At 41.0% G+C, this 25261-nt stretch overlaps 3 protein-coding genes and 1 non-coding gene across 7 annotated transcripts in view; 1 reads left to right on the forward strand and 3 right to left on the reverse strand.

Annotated features, from left to right (window-relative positions):
- Positions 1-8925, reverse strand: part of LOC109473669 (ankyrin repeat and SAM domain-containing protein 6-like) — a 27796-nt gene extending 18871 nt beyond the window's left edge. The window contains exons 1-3 of one of the 3 annotated variants that reach the window (XM_019773623.1): positions 8380-8918; positions 4823-5309; positions 1276-1323 (exon numbers count right to left, since the gene is read on the reverse strand). In XM_019773623.1, the coding sequence (XP_019629182.1) occupies positions 1276-1323; positions 4823-5309; positions 8380-8616 (772 nt within the window). In that variant the 5' untranslated portion in view covers positions 8617-8918. Of the gene's footprint in view, positions 1-1275; positions 1324-4822; positions 5310-8379 lie in introns of all 3 variants that reach the window. The other 2 variants (XM_019773625.1, XM_019773624.1) reach the window with 2 other exon arrangements.
- An 828-nt stretch (positions 8926-9753) lies between these two features.
- Positions 9754-11734, reverse strand: LOC109473677 (H/ACA ribonucleoprotein complex subunit 3-like). Its single transcript, XM_019773634.1, has 3 exons — positions 11585-11734; positions 11188-11230; positions 9754-10645 (listed from the first exon to the last, which is right to left on the reverse strand). Exons 1-3 carry the CDS (start codon positions 11714-11716, stop codon positions 10548-10550), a joined length of 273 nt encoding a protein of 90 aa, XP_019629193.1. The 5' UTR covers positions 11717-11734; the 3' UTR covers positions 9754-10547.
- Positions 11735-11780: 46 nt separating this feature from the next.
- On the forward strand, positions 11781-11873 carry Trnak-uuu. Its single transcript has 2 exons — positions 11781-11817; positions 11838-11873. It is a non-coding gene; the product is annotated as a tRNA-Lys (tRNA).
- A 9214-nt stretch (positions 11874-21087) lies between these two features.
- On the reverse strand, positions 21088-23895 carry LOC109473675 (suppressor of cytokine signaling 2-like). 2 transcript variants are annotated; one of them, XM_019773630.1, is made up of 2 exons: positions 23783-23895; positions 21088-22135 (listed from the first exon to the last, which is right to left on the reverse strand). In XM_019773630.1, the coding sequence occupies exons 1-2, from the start codon at positions 23867-23869 to the stop codon at positions 21500-21502; spliced, it is 723 nt and encodes a 240-aa protein (XP_019629189.1). In that variant the 5' UTR covers positions 23870-23895; the 3' UTR covers positions 21088-21499. The 2 variants fall into 2 exon arrangements, with proteins under 2 accessions (XP_019629189.1, XP_019629191.1); XM_019773632.1 differs by lacking the exon at positions 23783-23895 and adding an exon at positions 22262-22659.
- Between the last annotated feature and the right edge of the window lie 1366 nt (positions 23896-25261).

A 25261-nucleotide genomic window follows, 5' to 3' on the forward strand; every position in this document is an offset into this window, starting at 1 on the left:
AGGTGAATGGACTAGTCCATCCATGCTGAGCACTGCTGTGAGCTTTCTTTTTATCCATTTTCTTATTACCTTCGCCAAGAAGGTTATGTTTTCGTAGGCGTTCGTGTGACTGTGTGTGTGTGTGTGTGTGTGTCAGCACGATAACTCAAGAAGGCTAAGATGGATTGTCTTGATATTTGGTAAGTGGGTAGGTCTTCATGAGACGTGGAACTGATTAGATTTTGGGCCCCCTAGCGGCTTGTTATGGTATTGCAGCTGAACTTCCGGTTTTGATATCTCGTGATCTGGACATGCTAGGGTCATGAAATTTAGATGGTAGATAGCTCTTGTGCTGTAAATTAAGTGACATGAGTTTGAGCCCCCTACCTGCTTGCTCTGGAACTGCAGGGGTGGTAGTTGAAAAATGTTTAAAGGCGAATAACTCAAGAACCGATTGATGGATCGTCGTGATTTTTGGCATGTAGGTAGCTGAAGTGATGCGTGACATAATAATATTACAATTATGCAAATATTAATGTAATTTGCATAATTAATGAGGAAATTCTATAAATCAGCTGCATTCCATGATAAGACTATTCAAGCTTGTGACATATGTAATTAAGAACAGCAGAAATACAGGCAGATATCGATTATGCAAATGAAGACTTAATTTGCATAATTAATGAAAAAATGTTATAATTACATAGTGGTAACTGCCTGGAATTTCATACTTGGGATATTTGAAAGTTGTGTGAAGGTGAACATAATTAAACATAACTTATTCAAATAAGGACCTCATTTGCATAATTTATGAGGAAATGCTATAATGGCATTCTTTGATAAGAAAAGACTGTCTTCTGGTTTAGAATATGATCAACAGCTATAATTGCTGCAATATAGGATCCTATTTGCACAATCAGGGGGATTGATCTATAATTTCTTAGTCATAAAGGCTAACACCATTTGGCGAAGGTATGAGATCGTGGAACTCTAGTAGTAGTTATACAAACACTTCCCATGTACATGCACCTTATATAGTTATAATACTTCTGTACAGTGAAACATCAAGGATTTCTATATTAAGTATGTTTATACTGTAGAGAAATATTTGGCCAAAATGATGTGTTACTTAGCATGACTGATGGAATTGTATAATCATTAATATAACTTGATAACAGAATTCACTACTAGTCCAATCATAAGAATGCTTTGGTTTGACATGTTGTAAAGCTGTATGTTTGACCTATGAAAAACACTAATGTGTAATGGTAGGGAGAAATTAGATGTTGATCTCACCTGTTTTGGCAGATTCTATGATGTCTGGTTTGGTCTCTTCATCAGTAACTGTACATGGGAAACAAAAACACGAGGCCGGTTAATGCCTGGACACAAACTTTCACAAGGTGTATATATGTAGTAATATTATGATATCAGTAAATGTGTACATAGGTAAACACATAGGTAAACAATTCTAAACATACATGTAGGTGACACGTAGCAAAATGATAACATAAGTCACCTCAACATAATCTTGTACACAAACATACAACTGATGTAAGACACAAGTGGAGAGAACTCTTGAATGTCAACAATTGCTGAAGAACATTTGAAAGCAATACCAGTTATCATCCAAGAAGGTTATGACTACTTACTAAGTTACAGGTCACACATTCTGACATGGAAGCAAGGAATGTATCATATGTAAGAAGTCATAACCAAAAACACCTGTGCATAGTTAGTTTTCTATGTTTGAATATAAAATCACGAATTCTTCCTTTTTTTCACTGTGAAAGTGATCCAGCTATTGACTCTAATCTTACAATTTAAAGATAATGTATAACTTCCATCAAGCAGAAAGTCTGTAATTATCATTTCCATAAAGAAATGTTTGCACAGATTCAGAGCATGAAGTTCCTAGAGCAAAACAAACAAAAAACAGGGGTAAAAGAAACGGCCACCACCAGTGGTGTACACCAATCCAGGATCGATGCTTCCAAAACAGCTGCTTGGAAAAACAAACACTTTTGTCCTGGATGGTTTATGTTAACAAAGGATGTTTTCGCCTTGGGAACCTGGACAGAGACCACTGCAATTAGTAAAGGCCAACACAATCTTGACATAACACACCTAAGGGGGGTGTGGGGATCTATTGGCTGTAGAAAACACCTGAACCTACAAAAACAAATGCTGCTGAACACGTAGCTTAATGTGTTGACAGGATTTCTCACAGTCAGCCTGAGAGCTTTCTGTTGGTGGTACGGTAAGGAAGGTGGGAAAATGTCCAGATTACCAGGATTGAGACTTCCGAAAGAAGGGTTACAAGTATGCATGGTAATATGCTGACAGTGTAAAAAGTTGTCATATGTTTCCCTTTGATCGACTTTGCTATCAATGTTACAGGGAAAAAACAATTTTTTGTAAGCATATCCATGTATCTAATGAGTCAACAGCACATGGATACTCTTTCATGTTCTTTCAATGGCCAATTAGATCACTCTCACATAAAGTGTTGCCTATTAAATCAAAAGATCATCTTCCATGTCTTCTTATGTTTTTCATTATGAAGACCAGTATGCTGCAGTTTTAAAATCATTTTTGATGTTTGTATCTTTTGCATTGACTTACAAGACTTTAAAGGCCCTTACAAACGTCTTCACCTTTACAACCACTTCTAATGACTAATGGTGTCAGGAAATTATGCCTCACTTCACAAGGTACATATACAGCAAGTGCAACTATTCAATCTCGTCCAGAGAGGCATGGAGACCTAGTTTTTCTTGCGAAAAGGTATAAGAGGGACGTCACGTATTTTGTACCGAAACAGTCCGGGACTGACGACAAAACAGCAGTGGACAATCACTTGACGTTGTTGCCACAACAAATGGAGTTGTTTATAACACTTACTTGATACCATGAGTACTGCAACCTCCTCATGGACAATGGAACAAAGGCTCCCTAAGGGGAAATGTACGAGAACCAATAGACCAAACAATGGGGAATCAACTCAACATACAGTCAAGCCGGAAAGCACACTAAATTGAATGCTGAATGAAGTTCATACATGGGTTGTAGAACCGTTTCATGTGTGACATGGTAACATCTCAATTTAATCTCTTATTTTGGCAATCACAAATCCAAAGTGCTGTTCAATCATTTAAAATGCATGAAAAACAGTACTTTAAGATCACATTTAATATCAATCAGAGATAACAAAATTTATGTCAGAAGTACAGGTTTGTCTCACTCATTCATTCACCCAGTCCTGAAGTTGCAGTATATAGGGGTAGATTGTCTCAGAACAAACAATGTAATTCCTAAGCTAGCTTCAGTATTGTGTGAACATACACCACTATAAACCTTGTGTGAATGCGTGAGGAACACCTTTATGATCAGAATGGCTATTGTCATGAAGTGGGTCAATTTGCCAGACTCTGTCAATCTGTGGTCATACAGAACGCTTTGTTACAACAGACAATGGGTTGTGGGGACAAGATTCCACAAATCCTACCAGACAGAAATACTAGTACCACACCACTCCTAGATTAAGGAATTCAGAAATGACAAAATTCCATGTAATTTTCATATTAAATCTTAGTAGTAACAGATTTCATCTTTCTGAAGAAAATCATGATAATCAATCATTAAAATGCTATAATCATCTTTGGTATGATTCCACACAGGAAGTACAGAGGGTCAGTGATATTTATAAGCAAATTGATGAATCTGTTCTATTAAACCATTTGTCAACACAAGGGACATGTTTTACAGATTTACTGATGAAACCTGTAGTATACAATCTGTAAACATTACATTAAGAAGCATCGCTTTCGTTTGTTTCCTGATTTGACAACTACACAAACAAATATTTAGGTTTGTGACCTTTGGGCGGAATATTTGAGTTGCTATGGCAACAGATGATTTGTCTAAAAATGTCTCTCTCATCTGGTGTCACCTAGCAACAGAATCAACACTGTGATTGGTGATTGGACCGCTTCTGGCGAATGTAGGGCTCAATCAAATGTACTATTCAAAGATCTTTTGCCCTAATATACCTCATAATTTTATTTCATCTATTCACAAATATATTGAAAGTCTGAAATAGTACTGGAAAAATTTATTTAAGGGTCAACTTAAAACACACTCTGACTGAGAAAAGTTAAAAGTCAGTATATTTGACAAAATTGATTTAAAAAGCTATATGTACGTTGTGTAAATCATTTTCTGTAGCTTTTTCTGTTCCACTGAGCCATTTTTGTTTTATTCCCTATAATCTCAATACTTCGTCAGCAAATATCCAGACATACTAGTACAAAATACCCTGGCAATCATGGGTGCAGACTGAAGAGCATCTTTGACAAGAAAAACTCCTTACATCAATTGGTGTTTACTTAACAAAGAGAAGGGATCAACCTAAGTAACCTGAAATGACCACCTTGGAACATAATTCTCTCAGCAGACATCATTCAGCCATTACAGTAGGAAAACAGTGGACAGGATTCCCAGGTAGTTAAAACAAGCACACAGAATCTTTTAATTACTGGGTTTGGACAGGATAATACAAATCTGCTCAGATTCCATTCAAATTGCAATCACTTGTGCTGATCTTTTCTTTTAACCAGGGAAATGTGTTTTTATAGGACACACATAGGGATACAGTACAGCACACTGGGCACATTGTGTTGGGCACTTGCTGAGGTGGGGAGGGGGGCACACGGCAGGAAGACAGACAAAACAGTAGTTATGACTATTAGTATGACTTAGACACAGCAGATATAAAAGAACAATTGCCTATGTGTCAATCTTTAAGCTACACACATTTGTCAATCTGGGAGTGTGTACTTACCAAGTCTTGGCTTCCGTCTGGTCCTTTTCTCCAGGTATCCTCTGATATCTTTCGCCTTGTTCCCTCTCGATATGGCAAGTTCTAAGGGAGTCTGGTCCAGTATATTGGTCCTGTTTGGGTCGTACCCATTTTCCACAAGTAGCTGCATGGTGCTCAGGTGTCCGTTCCACGTGGCGAGCATCAGCGCGTTCCATGCCGTCATGTCGGGCGTGTGGGGCGGCTGGAGCCCGCCGGGATCGATGGGTGAGAGTAACCGCACCACGCTGTCGTGGCCGTACATGGCACCGACCATGAGCGGCGTGATCCCCCACTGGGTCTCTGCCTCGCTGATGTCCGCCCCCGCCTCCAGCAGCATGTGGATGACGTTGGCGTGACCGCCGCGCGCCGCCAGCGTGAGCGCCGTGGCCCCCAGCTTACTGCGATGGTTGAGGTTTGCCTTGTTCTGTAGCAGCAGCTCCACTGCACTCAAATGGCCATTCCTGGCACCCTGAAGAACACACACATTACACAAGTCAGTTGAGATATAACTTATAAGCAGGGCTTTCTCCAAGCAATGAAGCAAGGGTGCTCCCCCTCAAGCTCTCCCCAAAACCTCACCAAAAATGTTGAATATTTTCATAAAAATTCACTGATTTTTTCCTCAACCAATTAGGCAGCACCTCTTCCCTCAGAATTTCTAGGGAGACCCCTGTGTAAGTTCATAAATCATAAATACAGTAAATATACTGGGCTGTGCTTGCTATAATTCTTGAGCGTATATTTCTAAAATTACTGTAGTAACATTTGAATTGGTGGTGATAGTGGTCATTCTTGGGTCCAGCACAATATTACCTACTAGTATCCATCTAGTAGGTAATATTGTGCTAACATTATACTGTGGTATTCATCATCATCTGTGGTATTACCGTAATATTAACTTGGACTTTGAAATGTTACCATTGAACAATTATTGACCTTCCATGACCTTTCTACTCTCCCCAGCAATATCAATCAAAAGGTCATACTCAAAGGTCAATGTGTGGACTGTATGTGTCAACAAAGTTTCTATGTACACAAAGGAACCCTGTACGGTACACAGACATACACATGCAAAAATGTACCCTCACAGAATTAACTGGAACACTTCAGAATTGGTCGAATATCTCAAAAGGCAAGGAAATTTCATATGGATACAGTATTGTGTTGCAGATAACATTTTTTTTCAAAATCTGTCCTATGCTTCAGAAACTGACAAGTTCTTCAGTTTTGCCCTTCTTAGCCATAGCACAATCTGAATTTTTCTTTTGGTGACATTGGTGATTGAACCTTTTTAACCAATCCCATTATATAGTTGGCTCCAGATTGTGTATGTCACAATGTGAAAACTATATTGTAAAGGTGAAAAGGTCAGAGTCTGACGCCTATGCAAATTGCCAAATGTTTCTCCCCTGACAACATGTTGTAATTTGCAAAATGTCACAATTAATGAGCTTTCACCAGAAGTCAAACTCCAAATGTCAACAAATGGATTTATCATTTCAAACACTTCTCTCTACACAACATTTAAATAAATCTCTCTATCCAATAAATCTTTCAATCACTTTGAACTAAATCTTGAAAATATACTGCTGGATCACCTTGCAACTAAGATTAAGATACTACATTAGATGATTTTTCAAAAGCCAAATGTTTCTTGCAGTATATGAAAGGAATGAGTTGCTAGAGTGTTGTATACTCAATCTAAACATGGGAGTGATGATCTTTAAATCTATAGGAGACACTGAGAGGGAAACTTATAATGATGCATTGATACACTTGGCAATATCATCGCCAATATGTATGTGCCCAGATATCAGATAATCTGTGACATACAAAGCACAAAGCTTCAGTTAGACATTCTCTCCTACAATTGCCAAAAAAGTTACTTTAAAATGCAAGCAGTATATCATTTATTTCACAAATAGAGTACATCTTATTACCCTATTCTAAGTATGATGAACTTGCAATCCTTCACTTAGAAGTTCTAACAAATCTTGGGTAAAAGCTTTTATAAAAGTTTAAACACTATGTATGGAACTGCTGCCAAGTGGCATTGGGACTACGTAGTATAATGTTACTGAAAGGTCTATAATGTCCTTGGCCATTGTGTTTTGACTAGAAGTACCAAGGCCATAAGCATAAAAGCTGAATTAGAAGTCACATCACAATTCTTATGTAGACTGAACAAACATTATAACTTATATAAGTCCTAGATTTTGACACACGTATTAAAAATTAACAAGTACATGAGAGTACTTGGACTTGTGCAGTGATACATTGCATTGTATGTAGTCATATCCTGTGCTTTATCATTTATGAATCTTTGATGGGATGGTAAGATGGCACACAAATGTCCCACGTCAGTTAAGTCACTTCTGAAAGTACATCATTGTCAGTCCCTATCAACATCTGCGTGACCAGACATCATGGCCAGCTCAATTATATTCCTGTCTTCTTCAACAGCAGTGTCAATTGTTAACGTGTCAAAACAAAACTAATCCAAAGGTAAGGCTTGTTACATTACAATCGTATATAACAGTTCCATCTTGGTGTGTGACTTTGCTCAGTTTATTGTGTTTCTGCTTGTTTGGATCACTCAGTTTTAGTGTTTTCTGTTGTTTCTCACAATCCACTGCACGATAAACAATATGACGATAGTCAGCCAGACTGTTACGTACAATTTCGCCACCGCCGGCAAGCCCAGCGGCACTGTCGTCATACCCCGCTCGTTTTCGTCCCACGCTCCGTGCCCCAAAGGCGAACAGTGCAATTGTCTGTATAATTACATTGTCCTTTTAGTAACTGGTCTTTCTTTTTTCGTCCCCTTTGCCGCAAGGGCAGACTCCGAGACACTTGTAGCAATATGGTAGCGTCCCAAAAATAACATTTTTGAAGTGGATTTCAACACATAAATACCACATAGCCTGTGACTTCCTGTCTGCATTGCATGACATTTAGTCTAATGTCAGCAGACATTTCTAATCCCCTATAACACCTTTTGCCAAGTGCTCGCCACAAAGAACAATAGAGACAGTGTAATCTCAGGTGTGGGACGGATATGTTGTACCTGTGTGTCACTTCATGACAGGTATGCTTATCCTGCCCTGCACACCTGATGAAGATATCTCACTTCCTGTTATTGTTTACAAACAATGGCAAGGTGTGGCTTTGCATTAAGATTCCTTAGTTATAACCAGCTACAAATCCATCAATGTCTTCCCAACAGGACTCCAATACACATTAAATAATATATCATACGTTTTGAATAACTCTCCAGTCTGACATCTCAGTGTTATCTGTACATAATGTACAACCATGTAATCTGTTGTCAGCTGCATTTAAGTTGTTCACACATTCTTTGATATGCATATTTTGGAAACTGACACCTTTCTTCGATTTCCTCTCACTTTTTTCGTCGTTTCAAAACGGGACTATGCGGATTAAACTGTGCTCAGCTCATCTAAAGTTGGTCTTATCTTCCTGTAAAACAGCCTGTGATGTTTGTAAATGTTGTTTATGAACTGTTATTTGTTGTTTACCTGTAGGAGTGGTGTCCATCCGTGGTGGTTGGGTTTCTCCAGCGCAGCGCCCCGCATCAGCAACAGGCGCACCACTGAGTCCTGCCCGTAGGCCGCGGCGGTCTGCAGCGGCGTCACGTCCTCGTCATCCGCGGCGTCCACCGGTACCCCCTGGTCCAGCAGGGCCTGCACGGCGGCCAGGTCTCCCTGCTCACAGGCCCGCAGGAGGGCCTGCACGGAGGCCGTGGACTGGTCCATAGCGGGCCGCTAGGTCCTGCTGCCTGCCGCACCTCTCATCTCATCTCCAAAACATAGTCAAAACACTGCCATCAGATCGTGGCTCTAAACAAGGGAAAATACCTCCTCTCGGTCACTGAACCACACCAGTCGGCCTCAGTTATAATCTGTCCTCCCTATGCTATGTTCTTACAGGGCATTGACCATCTTAGAAGGGAAATATCGCCCAGTTTTTGCCCAGACTTCGCTTCCGTCTCGTTGATGTCCGCCATGAAATTCCAAACTCTGACGTCAGGCGCCGTTCCCATAATGCAGCAGTTCAAGGTCCCGCTATCCACGGGACAGCGCCGACTAGTGATTACTGATATAACTGCAGTGTATGAAGCATGGGACGGTGACATGGTAGAAGCGCCTACCAACGGTGAAAAATATTATTGCACCATGAAAATAATTTCACCATGCCATTTTAGCTCCATCATCACTGCATTTTCAGTTTTGAGGATGGGAAATACCAGTGATTTGAAAGATATTTTGAAGAAAATCAGAATAAAAAGAAAAAAAATTCCCTTTTTCACTCAACATCATTACCATTTGGCTGTGCTCTCCCTGCAGCTGTGATGTTGCTCCCTGAATATCATATTGTTATGGTCATTATGAAGTTCTTAACTGGTACAGTTTTCTGCTGTTACAGACAAAGGTCTTTTCCTGTCATATTAATACCGTCCTTACTTAACCTTACACTACACATAGCTGAATATGGCCTCCCAAACATTGCCAATCTCCCAAGGTCAGCTAGTAGCTGGCTGGTGTTCAGCAAGGTCAGCTAGCTACTATTTGGGGGCCAATTCATATAGGAAGGTAGGCGTGACTCTGGCCAGACTGCTCCCGACTTTTGTCATCCTGGGGGGAAGGTTCTGAATGTGTGTCCGGGGCTTTAATAACTGTACTTAACTGGCCTGGGCACAGTTTCAAAGCTAAATTCACTCCATCTGATGGAGATGCTCTAAAATATAATACATTTGTACTGTATTTACCATTTTATTCCAATTTGGACACATGGCCACAACAAGTGTAACAATGAAACAAAACTACATCATAATTAATTTACAATACATTTGAACACATCCAGCTGCAAATAATGAAGAACAGTCAAATAGCTCATTGTCCACATATGGTATTTTATTGCATTGTTATGAAGGATACAACAATAAATACCCAAGTATTCACAAAATTCCTTCTTCCAAAATGATTAAGACATATAGGACATCTCCAGGTAGACCTATATGACTGTTGGTTGTCTCCAAATGATAGGCATAGTACACATAAGGGGACTGTTCAAGAATTAAGTACATGTACATAGCAATAAAAATAGATTAAAACCATACTCTACCACTAGACTGTATAGTGAATGTCTAGTATCTACGTACAGGTCAAGAACTATAAATGAATGTGATGCTTTATATGATAACTTGAATGGTTCTGTTACATATCTGTAACCAAGGAACTTTAAACTGTGCTCCTTGCTGTTAGAAATAGCTCTCTCAAATCCTCGTGATTGTGAAAGCATTTGGTACAAAAGTCTTAAGATCTACCAAAATTCTAAAAAGTATCAAGTCATGACATGTTTTTCCACTGAACATCAGGGCAACCAACGGTAAAACATACTTGTGTACGAGTTTCTTCAAGGATTGGTTCTGGTACAGTGGTCTTGTTCACAAAGTCACTACTGAGTCTAATACTGAAGCAGGTGTTTCAGTTTAAATTTTGTAAGTGAAGAAACCGAGGTGAGCCTTGATTCTTCATCTTCTGTTGGATGAACAAGCTGCTAGATCACATGGTCTGGACACCAGCAGAGTTGAGATGAATGGGAGACGTTGATTGGTTGTTGTGGGTCACATGATTGGAATGGCCTTCAGCAGAGTGATCTGTGGGAGTTGATTGGCTGATGTAGATCACATGACTGGTTTGGCTTGTTGTGTGAGGAGCAGACCAAACCTCTTCTTGATGGTGATCCTGTGTCTGGAGTACTTGTCATCTGGTGAGAACCGGGCTGTAGCATGGGAGAAAGGCAGCATAGTTCCAAATTAGTTGTCCGTATCTGTATCTGTATAGCTGGTATAACTGCTTCAGCGTAACACAGCAGCTACATCACAGTCATACTGATAGAGTCACAGAGTTGTGACTCAACAAGCCAATAATCTTTTTGTCATTTATTTTTGTACTGTACAATTTTTCCCATTTCTATAAATCATGAAATGTTTGTGTCAAGTTCCTGAAATCATTACACCGTGAGACGTGAGTATGCATTTGCATTTCTGTTGTATTACAGAACAACTGTTTCAACTGTGAAATTCAAACAACACGTAAAACTTCTTTTCCCCATACCACGAAATACTAGTAAGACGCATGTGAAAAAAGTAAATATCTTCACAGTATTTCTAGATGGAATGGCAGCTTAGATTTCAGTATGCTTTAACAAATAATTTCAAGTTGCAGTAATTCTCTGTTGCGAATGCTTGTGGACATTTGGTAAACAGGGTCTTATTTTCTTTTAATAAGGCAAAGAATAAACAATTACTAGCATCTTCTCACCTGGATGTGCAGACAATGTTGGTTTCCCATGTGGATCCACCTTCTGTAAGAAAATATAGAAAGACATAATTTCATGTGACATCCATAAATTTATGTCTTCGTTACTCTAATTTTTGCGTTATTTTTTGGAAAGTCAACATAATAATTCAATAGACGATGTTGCTTAAATGTTTTATATGAGGATGTACCAATTACCTCCCTCTGAAACTGAGTATAGGGGTCTAAAACGTGATTTGTAAAACTATGATACATCATGGTAAAAAAAGCTTACTTTTCACATGTGCCCCCCTCCCCACGTTTGCAACACAAATTATAACATGCGAGTTAATTTTCACCAATAATCCAGATTTTCAGGGTCAGAGAGATGCCCCAGACAACAACCATAACCTCTACTTACCTTCAGAGTGTACACCCTCTCCCCACCGTCCCCTAGGTAGTAATACAGGAACATTTTCGTGCACAGGAAAGCTCTCACGTGTACCCAGGTGAAAAACAAAGATGGCGGATGCAAACGCACGCTTGTGCGCATGTCATTACGTGCGTGAATGTCTCAGCACAGTTTATACTATGAGGGGATTGCGCAACGCCCAACCGCCCGGTTAGCTCAGCTGGTAGAGCATCAGGCTTTTACGCCTGCCACCTGAAATGGTACCTGAGGGTCAAGGGTTCGAGTCCCTTATCGGGCGAAGAGTTTTTACCTGAAACATTGAGCCCAACCATTTTACCTTTACCTCCAGGTGTCTTCCGGTAGTCGTGGTTTTGTGCTCTGATACCGCATCGTGTCATGAAGTGGGTGATAACTACCTCCATGTACAGACTGATAAAAGCTTTTATGTAAAACGCAACCCACGCAGTCATCCTTGCAGGTGGAAGGCAATGTTGGTTTGATTATATGGATTATTCGTCCGTTTGCCAAAAAAAAGAAGAGTCTTCGACCATACAGTAAATCGTACAAAATAAGGGAAATTTATGTCATATGTTGCCAAAAAAATATTGTGAAACGGTACTAATGTCAAAGAACGCCGAAATCAGGAAAAGAAGAAAATGTGAAGAAATGAAAGTGAAGAGTCTATTATTATTATTCGCCATATCATACTAAATACAAGAATCGGTTAACCAGTCAAATAAGAAACTGTTCCGATCTTGTAATAACTTGTAACGTTTCTTGTCGGAATTCCCACTGAAAACAACGCTGCATTCATCAAAGAAAATAAAGTAATCCTTCTGTCGATCTTGGGGACAGAAACAAGTAGCTTGAATTGTGGTTTCTTTTTGAATGACACTGATACTCAAATAAATTAGTGACGTGGGTTCGGGTTACGTTATTGATTGCTGAAAATTCGCAAGGTGGCGCTGCTACAAACCACACAGCCTTGTCAGAAAATCTTTGCCCCGGGGCGTTGGTGTGACACTCAAATAAATCAAAATACAATGCAGTGTGGCAGGCGGTTCAACCTTTACTTTTTGTATTCGCATTGTGGACCAGACAATTATTACATATTATAAACAAGCTTTTGCACTAATTGTTTAACAAGCTTTTGCAGACACTTCAAGCAATGCCGTCTGAAAGTGTCATTCTCTCTGAATATTTGTTCTGAGTCTTTTGGGGGTACCAAGGAGTCTAGAGTCTATTTGAAGCTCCTTGGGGGTACATTGCAGAGTACAGATGTGACACTATATCAACATCTGTTTGGAACGAATCGTGGCCTGTCAGCTAGGAATAGGAATAGGTTACTGGGAGGTTAGAGGCGGTGGAAAGGCCATGGTCATGCTGGTGATGTTACCCATGGTCTAGACGTCTATAAGAAAAGAAAGCGGTTTAATCTATAAGCAATTCCTTACTTTTATCTTGAGCGCTGAAGTTGAGGGAGCGAAGTTAAGACCGTTGAAGTTATTATTACTTTTAAAATAATATGTTTTTGTTTACAACCACCATCGCTATACAGCGGGTCTGTGCATGAACGCATGTGCCACTCACACACCAACAGTTTGTAAGGCCACTGACCCGGAAAAGTGACATAATAGACAGATTAAATCGGACAGATGTACCGGCTTAGTTCTAATTCATACAAACTACATTATAGAAAATTACAGGTTACCGCAAGGCCAATTCTCTTCATGTTACATAGTCAGAGCATCCCAAACATTGTCATTTTGTTTGTGACGGTTTGGAGGAGGTGTCTATTGCAGGTCAATTAATAGTTTCAACAAAGTAAAGTATGGGGTATCCTTCATAGGTTGTCACTGCAGACCAGCCTCAGGGCATGTGGGCAACACAGGGACAATAGAGTAGAGTTGCCAGCATAGCCCTAGGATTCTTAGAAGGTAGTCCGCACCAACTGGGATCGCACTTCTGTAAACAGATCTAGAGTTGACCAACCTGTTTGCCTGCCATGATTTATAGAGATCATAATTGAGATTATCTGCTACAGGTAGATACGGAAGGGAAGGGATGGCTTTGTACAACATTTTGTTCTTTGAACAAAAACAATACCGATGATACGTTCAAGGACAAGGAGTGGGAAAACATTTACAGCATTGGTTTCCATACTGGATAATCCTGCAAGGTCTGCAGCAGCGTAATTACGCTGCAACAACTAGGAGATATATCACGTAAAATAATGAGCCATCAAGAACCTGCAAAGATTCCAAGTAGTGTGTGTATTGAAAATTACAAAATGTATGAATGTTGTTCTCTTGTCTTAGTCCTTATATTCATTAAGCCCTTGCGAATAAATAGAAAATGATAGATATCATCCAGACAACATAGCTAATATAGTACTAGTATGAGCCATATTGTCCAGAATCATAGTTATGATTCGCAAGTAATACATACGTACATATTGATCATTACGTATTATGTTACCACTGCGTAATTATAAATGAACGACGTTTCACTGAGTACGAAACAAAGTGAAGTATAACAGCTTCATAACTTTGTTTTGATGGAGAACAGCAGTAAGTAGACTATACCACCTGCCACAAGCCCAAAACATAAACATATTCTAACGCTTTTCCACGGCTTCCGTTTTCCGTGTTAAAAACATTCTTTCGTGTACAGCTTAAGATATGCTACGCACGTCTCCTATAACCAAGCCACGGCTGCACCACATCCGTTACAGTTATCAGATGTAAATTCTTCAGCGGTTCTTTTTTGAAGAATGTATACAAAATCTGAAGGCGGCAACACTGAGGATTTACACTATTTTCCCCCGTCTGATACAATCAAAGTCCAGCTTCCCGCGAAAGCTTCTCGCGACTTCTCACGAACATTAGCCGTACGATTCGCATCTACCCGCTGGGGGGTCCCGCCTGTCAATTAAGATCATTTCACAACATGTACAGGAACCTGTGGGGATAATGATTGACACCTGAAGGCCAAGCGGCGATAAGATACTATAGTACATTATTGTTAACATGTTGTCAGTGCCAAATACGTCTTCTTGGAAATCCTTAGGCCGGCGTACGGCCGTATCAAAGTTTCTAAGAGACGGCCAAACCCGACACCGAGTTGACAACAGACGACGCCGATAGCAAAAACAGGAAAATAGAATACCGATATGATATTTTAACTACAGTTCAAGTCGATTCAGGTGAGACAACTAACAAAACACAACCTAAAGACATGGGTAAGTCCCAATTCATTCTAGTGTTGGCAGAGGAAGTTAAGTCTTTATTTCATGTTAACACAGATGAACTTTCATGCTAAAACCAAACCCTATCATGTGTATGTATATGTCCGAAATATGATACAGTAACACAATTATAGCATGCAAAAGAACCCCGCACGTTGTATATGTATATATATAGCAGTACATGTCGGGAGCCGCAAGATCTCGTTTGTTCCTCAAAACAAGATGGATTGTTACACAGTTGGTTTTGAAACGGAATCTTAGTCTCAATCAGAATCTGACGTTTCATGCTGTTTATGTAATGTCCCGATATCATTTCAGCCTTTGGGCTGCCATCTTTGGGACACTGTTGATGCAAATGCAAATAAACCATTGATATAATCTAATGCATAAGGATTGCCGGAAAATCCTTATAGTAGAAACTGGCCGGCCAAACTAGTTCGAATGACAAAGGACTTAGGACTAGATCTAGATTTTGCAAAACTATTTTCCAGCAATCCATCGAAGTCTGGCATAGGTAACTAACAAAATATTACTTGGTTTTTGTTTTCTACCATAAAATTACCCACTCATATAATAGGAAATATATATCGGCACTCTGCACTCTGTAATGTGGTAACTCGTACTTATATAATGTTAAAAGTCTCCTTCTAGGCCACAGCGAACGACCGCAGGTAAACCCGTATGATGTAACAAGCATGTTTTGGTGGAAATATGCTTTTCGTGTTATTTTACACAGATGAATGTCAATCACCATGGGAATCAGGGGAAAACACTGTTCTAAATACACGAGCAGTTCAGAAATGTGACCTGTTGACTTTTTAAAATTAGCCTCTACCAGGCACCGCGGATTGCTGGAAAAAATAGTAGAAATTGGCCGAAATAAAGGGAATACTATACAAGGAGAGTTGGCCGGCCCGAGAGGGTACATTTTGCGACCCACGGATTCCCTGGTGCCTGGTAGAGGCTATTTCACGACGAAAAGCTTGGAATTCCTTTGATTAGATTTGATGCCTCACATGTAGCGAGCATATCAGAGAAAAATCATTTTTATATAATATTTGTTATAAGGAAAACTTAAAATACAAAGTTTTTTGTCGCAAATATGTCAGAGCTGCTAAACTCCATGCAAATCTTACCATGTCAAGATCAGTACATGTACATGTACTGTAATAGACTCAAGACAGTAGTGATGTTAGCAGGTTAATTCTTACCATCTGTACATTTAATGAAGTCCCATTCATCACATACGTCACATTTTAGGTGTTTTCTTTAATGAAAGAATTGACCTATGGTCATTTTCATGCTTTCTTTCGCAATGTTGATTTATTTTCTCAGAAACGTTAACTTTCAAAAGTAGGCATTTCCCTGTTTCTTCACTTTCGTCCCCTGTATAAAGCGTCCGTCGGTGCATATCTCAAGCCCAGAAGACATGGACAAATTGTTTCTCTGACCCTGCCCATAAATTTCGTAAAGATGTGAGAAGTATGCGGTTATGGTGATTAAGATGTGGGGTTAGGAACCCCCAGTGGCTGTTCAATAACTCTATTCCGTCTATGAATCGGGTGTCTGGATGAAGGAAAATGTATCCATTCTAAAATACTCAATAGTCACTCTAAGTAAAATCGAATGCCATTTGTAAACATGCACACACTGCCACCACAATACACACTGTTAAGATATGCACATCTAGGGATTGATCTATCATGCCTGGTTTGACAACTATGACAGTTGGTTATATATGATTCATTTGAGGTACAGATAACGAGGACATATTCCCTTTCGCCAATGTCTAAGCAGATGCGATTTAATGCAGGTATTATATAATGGATGTTCCGAATTTACAGCTCTCTGAGGAAGCCGCTGTCGTCACTGCGAATTAGCCTCACACGACGTTTAATATAAGGCGGGGTTACCTTCGGCCATCCACTCTGGCCTAGAAGGAGACCTTCGACCTAATTTAAGTACGAGCTACCGCATTACAGAGTGCCAATACATCTCTTACATTATAAGTGGGCGATGTTATGGTTTGTAAGGATGTAACGTCAAGAAACATAAAATGTCGCACGATCTCATACCTCCGTCAGATGACGATAGCATTTACAACTGACGAATTGTAAATATTTCTCATTGGTTATGTAAAAAAGAGAGACTCCGATTTGCATCCAGTATGTCACTCAAGTTGATCTACTGTGGAAGTTCCTCATAAATTATGCAAATAAATGAGGTGCTGATTTGCGTACGTTATGTTTAATGTTGTTCGTATTGCGCTACAGTAAGATCTTCCAAAAACTAGAAGCGGAATTCCCGAGAGCATACAATGGACGAGTTTCCAACGGCTGCCATTTCAACAAAGATAACCTTCATATAAGCATAAGATTGAATTCTCCCGCGCGCAAGTGAAGCCATTGTTTGGTCGACAGTTATCGCCCATGACAGATAACTAATTCTAACCAGCTCCGTGTCCCAAGTTTGCAGTCAACCACCTGGACGCTAGCCTTGCATTACTGGTCTCCTGGTGTCATAGGCGACTTCTCGGAAACCGCTGTATGGACGACAATTGGGTTTCCTGGGGAAGTTGACAACATCGAAAAGAACGTCTAAAACACCAGGGAGACCGTGAATAAAGGACCCTTTGTGAACTTTCCATCGAGGGATACTTAGTTTTCAATTGGCTGTAGTAGGATATTATCTTTTTTCATTTTCTAAAGGTGCGCGAGAACAGATACAATATCTTTGAAAATAAAGATATGGCTATTCATATTTTCCACTTCGTTAGAAAGATATCCAACATGTAATATTGACATATTCTCGCATCAGAAAAAATGCAACACAGATCCAGACGACTTTTTGGAGTGTTTCTTGTCCGCTTTGAATTTCTTCCGATCATGTTTCAAAGTACGTAAATCCTTCACAGCTATAAATATCACTGCGGCTATTTTATTAAAAACACAACTTGTCACCGACTGCAAAATGTCTGAAACTGTAGAAGGTAGCCGGAAAATGAAAGTGAAATTATATTAAATGTGAACATATAATAAACGGCGTTTGATAGTTCTATAAAACAATGTTCGCATTAAGAGTTGTAGAGCAAAATGGCTACAGTAAAGGTAAACAGATTAAGTACTGGTTCTTGTTCTCCTTTCTTGAGAGAGAACTTGCATAACGGACAGCATATCATTGTGTTCAGTACATGTACAAACGATAGGTGCCTTTGTGTCGATATCTTGGTGCGCTCCTTGATATCATGATGTCACTTTCATTTCCACTTTCACGTTTAAAGGAAACGCCCGTTGTAAATGTACTGCATGAATGAGAGACATTGGCACATTCTCAAGATCTTAACGAAGAAAACACTTCCAGGAACCGGATCTCCATAAAAATTGTAAATCACCAAATCCGAAGAAATCTGGATTGAGTTGAAAAGGCTTAGGCCTCCTTCGCAGACTTGTGGAGCGGTGGCGTTAATTTTTTTTCAGGGAGCGACGCGGACTTCTGCCGTGGAGGGATGGTTTTGCCACCAAGGGAGTTTGAATGGGAGAGAGTTTTTTCGCCCAACTCTCTCCCCGGCAAAGTCCTAGTCGCCACCAGACTCCTACACGGAGGCAAAATTGAGCTTCTCTGGGCGGACATCTCCTCTGTCTCCTCTGGCCAATGATATCCCCTTTTTAGGCCGATTTCTACTATTTATTCAGCCTGCAAAGGAGTCGGGTGGAGACTAGCAAAGTCCCTCGGCGGCAAAAACGTCCCTCCGTGGTATCGCTCCCCGAAAAAATAATCAACGCCACCGCTCCACAAGTTTGCAAAGGAGGCTATAGAAAAGACTGGGGCTTATAGATGGTGTATACGAGGTGTTTCCGTCGCACTTTTGTCACGTCTGTCTTGCTGCATGTTGAGGGTAGAAACGGTCAGACCATTTATAAACAGCATTTCTCACTGGCACTTTTACAAACTAGGTGGTCATCCCCTTGTCAAATATATAAGCCCGCCGTAAGAGATCTGTATACATACTGACATGCGACGCGCTGTATATAATGCACAAGCTCAGTGTGCATCGAGAAACTGTCAACACTAGGCAACTCAATAGCAACTCACTAGGCTCTTCAGGGCCGAGTTGGACTTGTAATGCATTTACAGTGAGACATAGCTCTCCGGAGAAACTTTTTGCACAAACTCTGACAGAAGAGAAATGTTTTGAAACACGAACTTTGCTGACAATGTTCATTGTTGACAAACAAAAAGTAGAAATATGTAAAGCTATTAGATGACCGGAGAAAGAGAAAATACTTACGCTTTCGATCTATGATTAAATCGAGTTCCGAACGCGTTTCCATCGTAGATATGTATCTACTCGTATTATTAACCACTGTGTCTAAGGCGTTTTTATTACAGAAAAGGTGTTAACGTACGTCTAAGCCACGGGCAAAGGGAAGATTTAAACACCTCGCAACACCCGTCTGGCAAGGAAAGATAAGCCGGGCACTACTAACCCCAAGGTTACAATACCTGACATACTGCGGTTTCACGGTTGTTGGAATATAAATGTAGTGGATGGTTAACGTTGGAGTTGAGTAACACCCACACACAACACTTACACAGACTATCATGATAGAGTACGGCATTGCGTCAGTCTTTCCTCTGGGCGCTTTTGTAAAATCCCAACACGAACGCTGCGGCTACATCCAACACCTTGATAGACTTTGGCATATACGAGAGATACTAGCTATTCACGTTTTGGTTGAGCCAAATGGATTTTAGAGTGGACGCCCCTTCGGCGTACCTGAAGCGATGTGCGTAAATTTCCCTATATATCTGGATATTGGCCGACTACTGGTAAGTAAGCCATCTTCTCAATTGAGAATGCCATCACGTACTTGAACTTGGCGCAGTGACGAGGACAGACCACAGCTGAATCCACGCGATAGGTAAAGTGAGATGGAAACTTGTCAGGGGCAGATCCCACCGGACCAACTGTCGGCAGCAACTGTCGGAAAATTTACGTCCACACAAATAATCGGACCTTTCACCAACGAATTAGTCGCTTACATTAAAGCAGAATAAATACGGTAGGATTTGATAGCAACATTCTACTAGCATTGAGCTGGTCAAATAGCTTAGTCTCCATGCCATCAGACTCCTTTTGCAGGCTGAATAAATAGTAGAAATCCGCCTAAAAAGGGGATTTTTATTAACATAGCCGTGCAGGCAAAATGGAGCTTCTCAGGTCGGCCACCTTCTCTGGCCAATTATATTCCCTTTTTAGCCGATTTCTACTATTTATTCAACCTGCAAAAGGAGTCTGGTGGAGACTAAAATAGCTAGTGATGGTCATATTTGTATACTTAAATTCAGTGCTATTTTCGTTTTATTCTTTGAAGGATTGTTCAGAGCTAGTTCCACATACGAGGAATCCCCTTCTGGCTTTCAAAATTGAGTGGTCTGTAAACCAGTGCCCGGGGGTATGATACAGCGATACAGCCTGTTTTACGACTATAAGCTCGTCAGTGGTAAAGCTAACATAATTAAGGATAGAGAGATAATACCAAACAGGCTTTTACAATGTAATTCCACCCAGCAAATCCAATACAGTTGTCTCGGGCCACAGTTTCGCAACCACTCTCATGTCATTCGATTTTATGCCGGGTAATCTAAAAGTTCTAGGGGGCAACGAACCCTCTCTAAAATGTCTTCTGAACGTTCCTTGTGAATTGAATTATCTCAGTCAACAGAGAGGGGGTAATTAGATTTGTACACAGGTCAGTACAGTTTATTGACCCTAGCGTTTGGAGAAATTGTACTCCCCCACCATTAGGGTAAGCTCGCTTCCGCCAACCATTTTTGGTACGAAGTACTGGAAGCACTGGTAGTACTTACGCCTGACCTTGTGTCCTTGCACCGAAACAACAACAATAGGCACTTCAGCAGGGTACGAAAGTCCGCGACCCCTTCAATTTGGCGTGGCGCCCTTCTGAGGCACCGTTTCGTACGGGGAAACCGTGTCTGATAGAAACCTCCCGCCATAGATATGGGCTTCTGAGAAGGAACCACTGGCTGAGTATAATTGCCCAGTATGCATGTGAGATAGGGAGAGTCAGACATTTCCAGAAGAAATCTACTGTGGTGTAACTACTACTAACTACTAAGAGGAAAATAATACAAAAGCTTTGGACACCTGTTGGATACAAAATAGACCTGGGCTAACTAAAACCTACCTTGCTTGGTACAAGACAAAACAAAATGAGCAATAAACACAGGCATGTCCCTTCTCATTGATCACATTTCCCGCTCACCATAGCTAGTGTGTATAGCAACGAAATGCAGTACAAAGATGCCGATGTTTTCACAGCGACGTCATTTTATTTGCCGTTTAAGAGAGAAAATGAAAGTATCTATTGCAGCGGTGAAGATAAGTTCTATCAGGCTTCCGTATATCTATTAAATCAATTTTGAGTGTTCCAAAGCTCACTACACTAAGTTACCGAAATTTGAAGCGATATTCACAGCAGGAATTTTGTTTATGAAACTTTGCCGGCAAAACTATTATGTCGAAAATAAAGTACAACATCACTGTGTTAATGTATTAGCAGCAAAATTCGCGAGAACGTGTAGACGTTCAAACCCTATGTATCATTTCACTGTCTGAAGTTAAGCTCTGAAATTCAAATGTTAATAAATATTTCTCATTGTCCGTAAGGATAGTCCTTGAGATACTTTTTGAGTCGTTCCGGTAAGGGCAGCTGTGTGACACGGTCCTCGGGGGTGTGTTTGTTGATCACCGTCCGACACAAGTGCTGAAGGTCGGGCACCTTCCCGAAAAGTGGCCGGGAAAATTTCACAGCGATCGCCCTTCTTCCGGTGGGCTCGAGCCAGTAATGTTTGGGTTTTTCCGCATTCGAGTCCTTCATATAGTGGTGGACAAGCTTTATTATACAGTCATATTCAGGCGAACTACCGTCCGAGTCCAGCCGAAAGTTCCCTTCCGGAGTGTAGTCGATCCGAACACTTGTTGTGCCTCTGGCGGTCCTTACGCTGATACAGAACAAGTAGGCAGAGTCACTACTATCGCGAAGCAAAAAAGTCCCCACTTCTTTCCGCCGGAGTAATTTCTTTGCCTCATCGCCCGTCATGGAGCCCCAGTACCATCCGCACGTCTCCAGCAAATGTACCGCTCTGCTTAGTCTCTGCAGATCGAACTCCGTGGTCCTGTGCAGGCCCGCAGTTGTCATTCCCTGCCGGCTAGCCACCGTAGTTTCCCGCTTGTTCCGGGGTGTGTTGTGGGTACATTCCATGGAAGTGCGTGGGTGGTGAAGGGTTGCCTGAAATAAACGCCTCTATTACTCGCCGAACACAATATGTACACGCGCGCAAGCTAGCTGCATTATCATAATGAATTTTCCGGTGGAAAAAAAATGCACACGAATGGAAGATATAAAATAACTTACCGGCCCGGAGGTATAGCCAGGTTCTGCTATCCACACAGCGAGCTGCCGGTCAGGTGCATGTATGGTCTCCACTGTGTAACTCTCACCTCGAACCTACTGAGCTTCTTAGTAATCCCAGCACAATACAAACACGCTTGTGTCATAATCCACGTGTCAAACATTTCTTCCACTGCTAAGGCGACAACCCTGCATTTCTTTGCGTGCGCCAGCGGGGACTTCCAAGAAAGCAGTATAAGTGAAAGTAAGCCGACGTCAAAAACGTGATTGGGCGTCAGTGCGGCCGCCAGGATTCGGCCTTTTACGCGTGCACGTATGGCACAGGTTGGTAAAAAACTCACTGGGGGAACTCCAATCGATTCTTGGAAAGCCTGGCATATCGTTATACAGGAGTTTGACATCTGACGAAGGTCAGTGGACGATACCAAAATAAAACAGAGGGACCGGATGTCTCTCGGCAACAAAATGGACTTTAGAGTTACTAACAAAACCACTTCCAGGCGTAACAAAATATAAGCTTACTGATTAACACAAAGCATTGCTGCTTTCCTTATGATATGATAATGTTGGTGTAATGCTTATACTGAGAACCCAGGAATGGCACATCCCAAACAATGCTACCGTACAGGCCCTGGTACTATCCCATTAATCAACCGGGTGTATCACAACAGAGCAGGTTGGTTAATTATGTGTAAGTAATGCACACAGACAGGTGTTTTGTGCACGTTTTAGTTCAGATGGCTATCTCTGAAATACTGGATAAAATAAATAACACCAAATAAAGTGCAAGGGTGAAAACTGCTTACAATGAACCATTCGATTTAAAGTCTATACAACACGATTTAACTCGCTTCAATTTGCTCTTGCAGAGATGTCATCCTAAATGATTAGAGCATAACGACTAGAGTTCTTCTGGGCCAGAGATAATATTTATAGGATTATATGTTCAGTAGTTATGAATGTGCGTTTTAAAATAGTCTCCCATCAGCCCTATGTTTAGTCCCCTTTCCAAATGAGAACCAATATGGCCCAGTATGTCGACGATTTGATCCTAGTATCAGATAAAGAGCTGAACTATAAACAGGAATATCCCGTTTTTTAAGTTTTATTCTATTGCTGTAAGAGCGTCGCCTACCGGAACGATTCAGTACAGTAGGCAGGTGAACGGTTTGACAAGGACAATTTGACAACGGCAGCTTGGCGGCACCGATAGAAGAAAAAAAACGTTGTTAATTATGGAAACGTGATACTAAGCGGATGGTCGATCGTTAAATGCATACTTTGCAGTGGTTTCCCTGGGGATGTTTGGGCTGGAAGTCTGCTGGCAAACCCAGTGCATACATATATAGACAACATATAGACGTCATTGACAAAACCCAGAATATTAGCCTTGGACAATTAACGAAAAGTGAGATGACAGAGTACAGTTGTTTGGAAGAACAGATTTCCGTAGCAAAGACCACATGAACGAAGTGTTCGGCTTAATTGAAGAAAAATGCACAAGGGTGCGTGCGCAAGCCATACCTTCAACGAGTATCTGATCGCCACAACAAGTCTGGTTTTCTCGTTAACACCAATTTGGCCCTGGTCTTCTATGGAGGTCATGTACATGTGTAGTCTACTAGCAGCCCTTCTCCTTCCGGGCCGGGGCTACATCCTCGATTTGCAACTGACACAGAAAGTCGCCACAGAACATGCCAGACTTCCAAATATTTTCATGCATAGAAAGTGAAATAGCGCCTATTTTGGATAATTAAGTTCTCGCTCCTATCATCTGGGATCTGCTAAAGAATCACTACCAATTCTTTTATTCTTAATACGCGGCTGGTTTTTGCTCCCGAACTACCTTTGAATACAGTGTTATGCGACCTTGAGTGTTTAAACATTTGGGGAGTGCTGTAAACCTAGCTTGCTGAAATTAATTTAAACCAAAGCGGTATCATGCAGGGCACGGTTACTTGAGTCGGCATGTTACCATGGGTCACTCCCACCAATAGACTCATTCCAGTTCCACGTCAATCAGCCAGGCGGCGCTGCTAAATACTCAGTTCAGTGTATTAGTACCTGAGAGCAAGGAGGTTAACCCTTTATCCTTGCTGAGACTAACACAAATTATGAAATTGGTCATCAGCCAATATAGATACCAAATTATCACCGGCGTTGTGCGCTCTCATTTGCCGCGCAACAATTGGACGTTATTTTCTAATAGCAACTTGAAGTTTCTCAGTCGCACTCATGATTGAGACCACCTGTTTTTCCCAGCCAGGTCGCCCTGAAGGCTTTACCAGGAAGTATTTGACCTCGGTGACCCTGAGATAAAATGCTGTCTTCTCGAGTGCCTAGACGTTATGTCAAGGTCATTCCCCGACGGGCTGGCCCGAGCTTGTAAGTAACACGGAGACCTTGACACTTGTGGTAAAGAGAAGAAACAGAACCCCTTGCATGCTGCATTTTCCCGTGTACACGGACACGACCGCAACATTTCACGCGTGCTTGGAAACGTCACATTCGGTACACACGCATTGAAAGCCTGGAGAATAGTCTGACATGTTGTTGCTAATCTGTGTTGGCTAACTGCATGCACTATGGACTTGTGATGAAGTACGTATTTGATGGGGCATGAAATAAGGGCATGATTGAGACTACAGGGGAGTCTTGTAGAAATTCTCCACTGCTTACATAGTTGGTACAGACAGTGTCAAAGCCAACATTTCATTGCGCATTTTTTTTCGCCAAGATTGGTAGTGTATTTTTATGCCAGCTCTGTGACCTACCACAAACATGAACACCAACACCCCCTACACTAGATGATGTGACCGTATCGCTCTTTACTGTAGTGCCTCTACGGGGAAGTTTAACAATGCCTTTTCATCAAATACTAGGAAGGATTACAAACAACAAAGCGCCTCTGTGTAGGGCATACACTGATTATAATAGAACGGCACACAGTGGTAAATGTTGAGATTGGACGTCAAAACTTCGCGCCGACGAAATGGCACATCA

Source organism: Branchiostoma belcheri, unplaced genomic scaffold (assembly GCF_001625305.1).
Source record: "Branchiostoma belcheri isolate BF01 breed outbred unplaced genomic scaffold, Haploidv18h27 scaffold3, whole genome shotgun sequence".
Classification (NCBI taxonomy): Eukaryota; Metazoa; Chordata; class Leptocardii; order Amphioxiformes; family Branchiostomatidae; genus Branchiostoma; species Branchiostoma belcheri.

Coding starts and splice junctions, on each gene's coding strand:
- LOC109473675 (XM_019773630.1), bottom strand. CDS start 23,869: ATGTACATGACCTCCATAGAAGACCAGGGCCAAATTGGTGTTAACGAG. Junction 22,136..23,782: donor CGATCAGATACTCGTTGAAG/GTATGGCTTGCG, acceptor CGTTTATTTCAG/GCAACCCTTCACCACCCACG.
- LOC109473677 (XM_019773634.1), bottom strand. CDS start 11,716: ATGCGCACAAGCGTGCGTTTGCATCCGCCATCTTTGTTTTTCACCTGG. Junction 11,231..11,584: donor AGAGGGTGTACACTCTGAAG/GTAAGTAGAGGT, acceptor ATTTTCTTACAG/AAGGTGGATCCACATGGGAA. Junction 10,646..11,187: donor AACATTGTCTGCACATCCAG/GTGAGAAGATGC, acceptor CCCATGCTACAG/CCCGGTTCTCACCAGATGAC.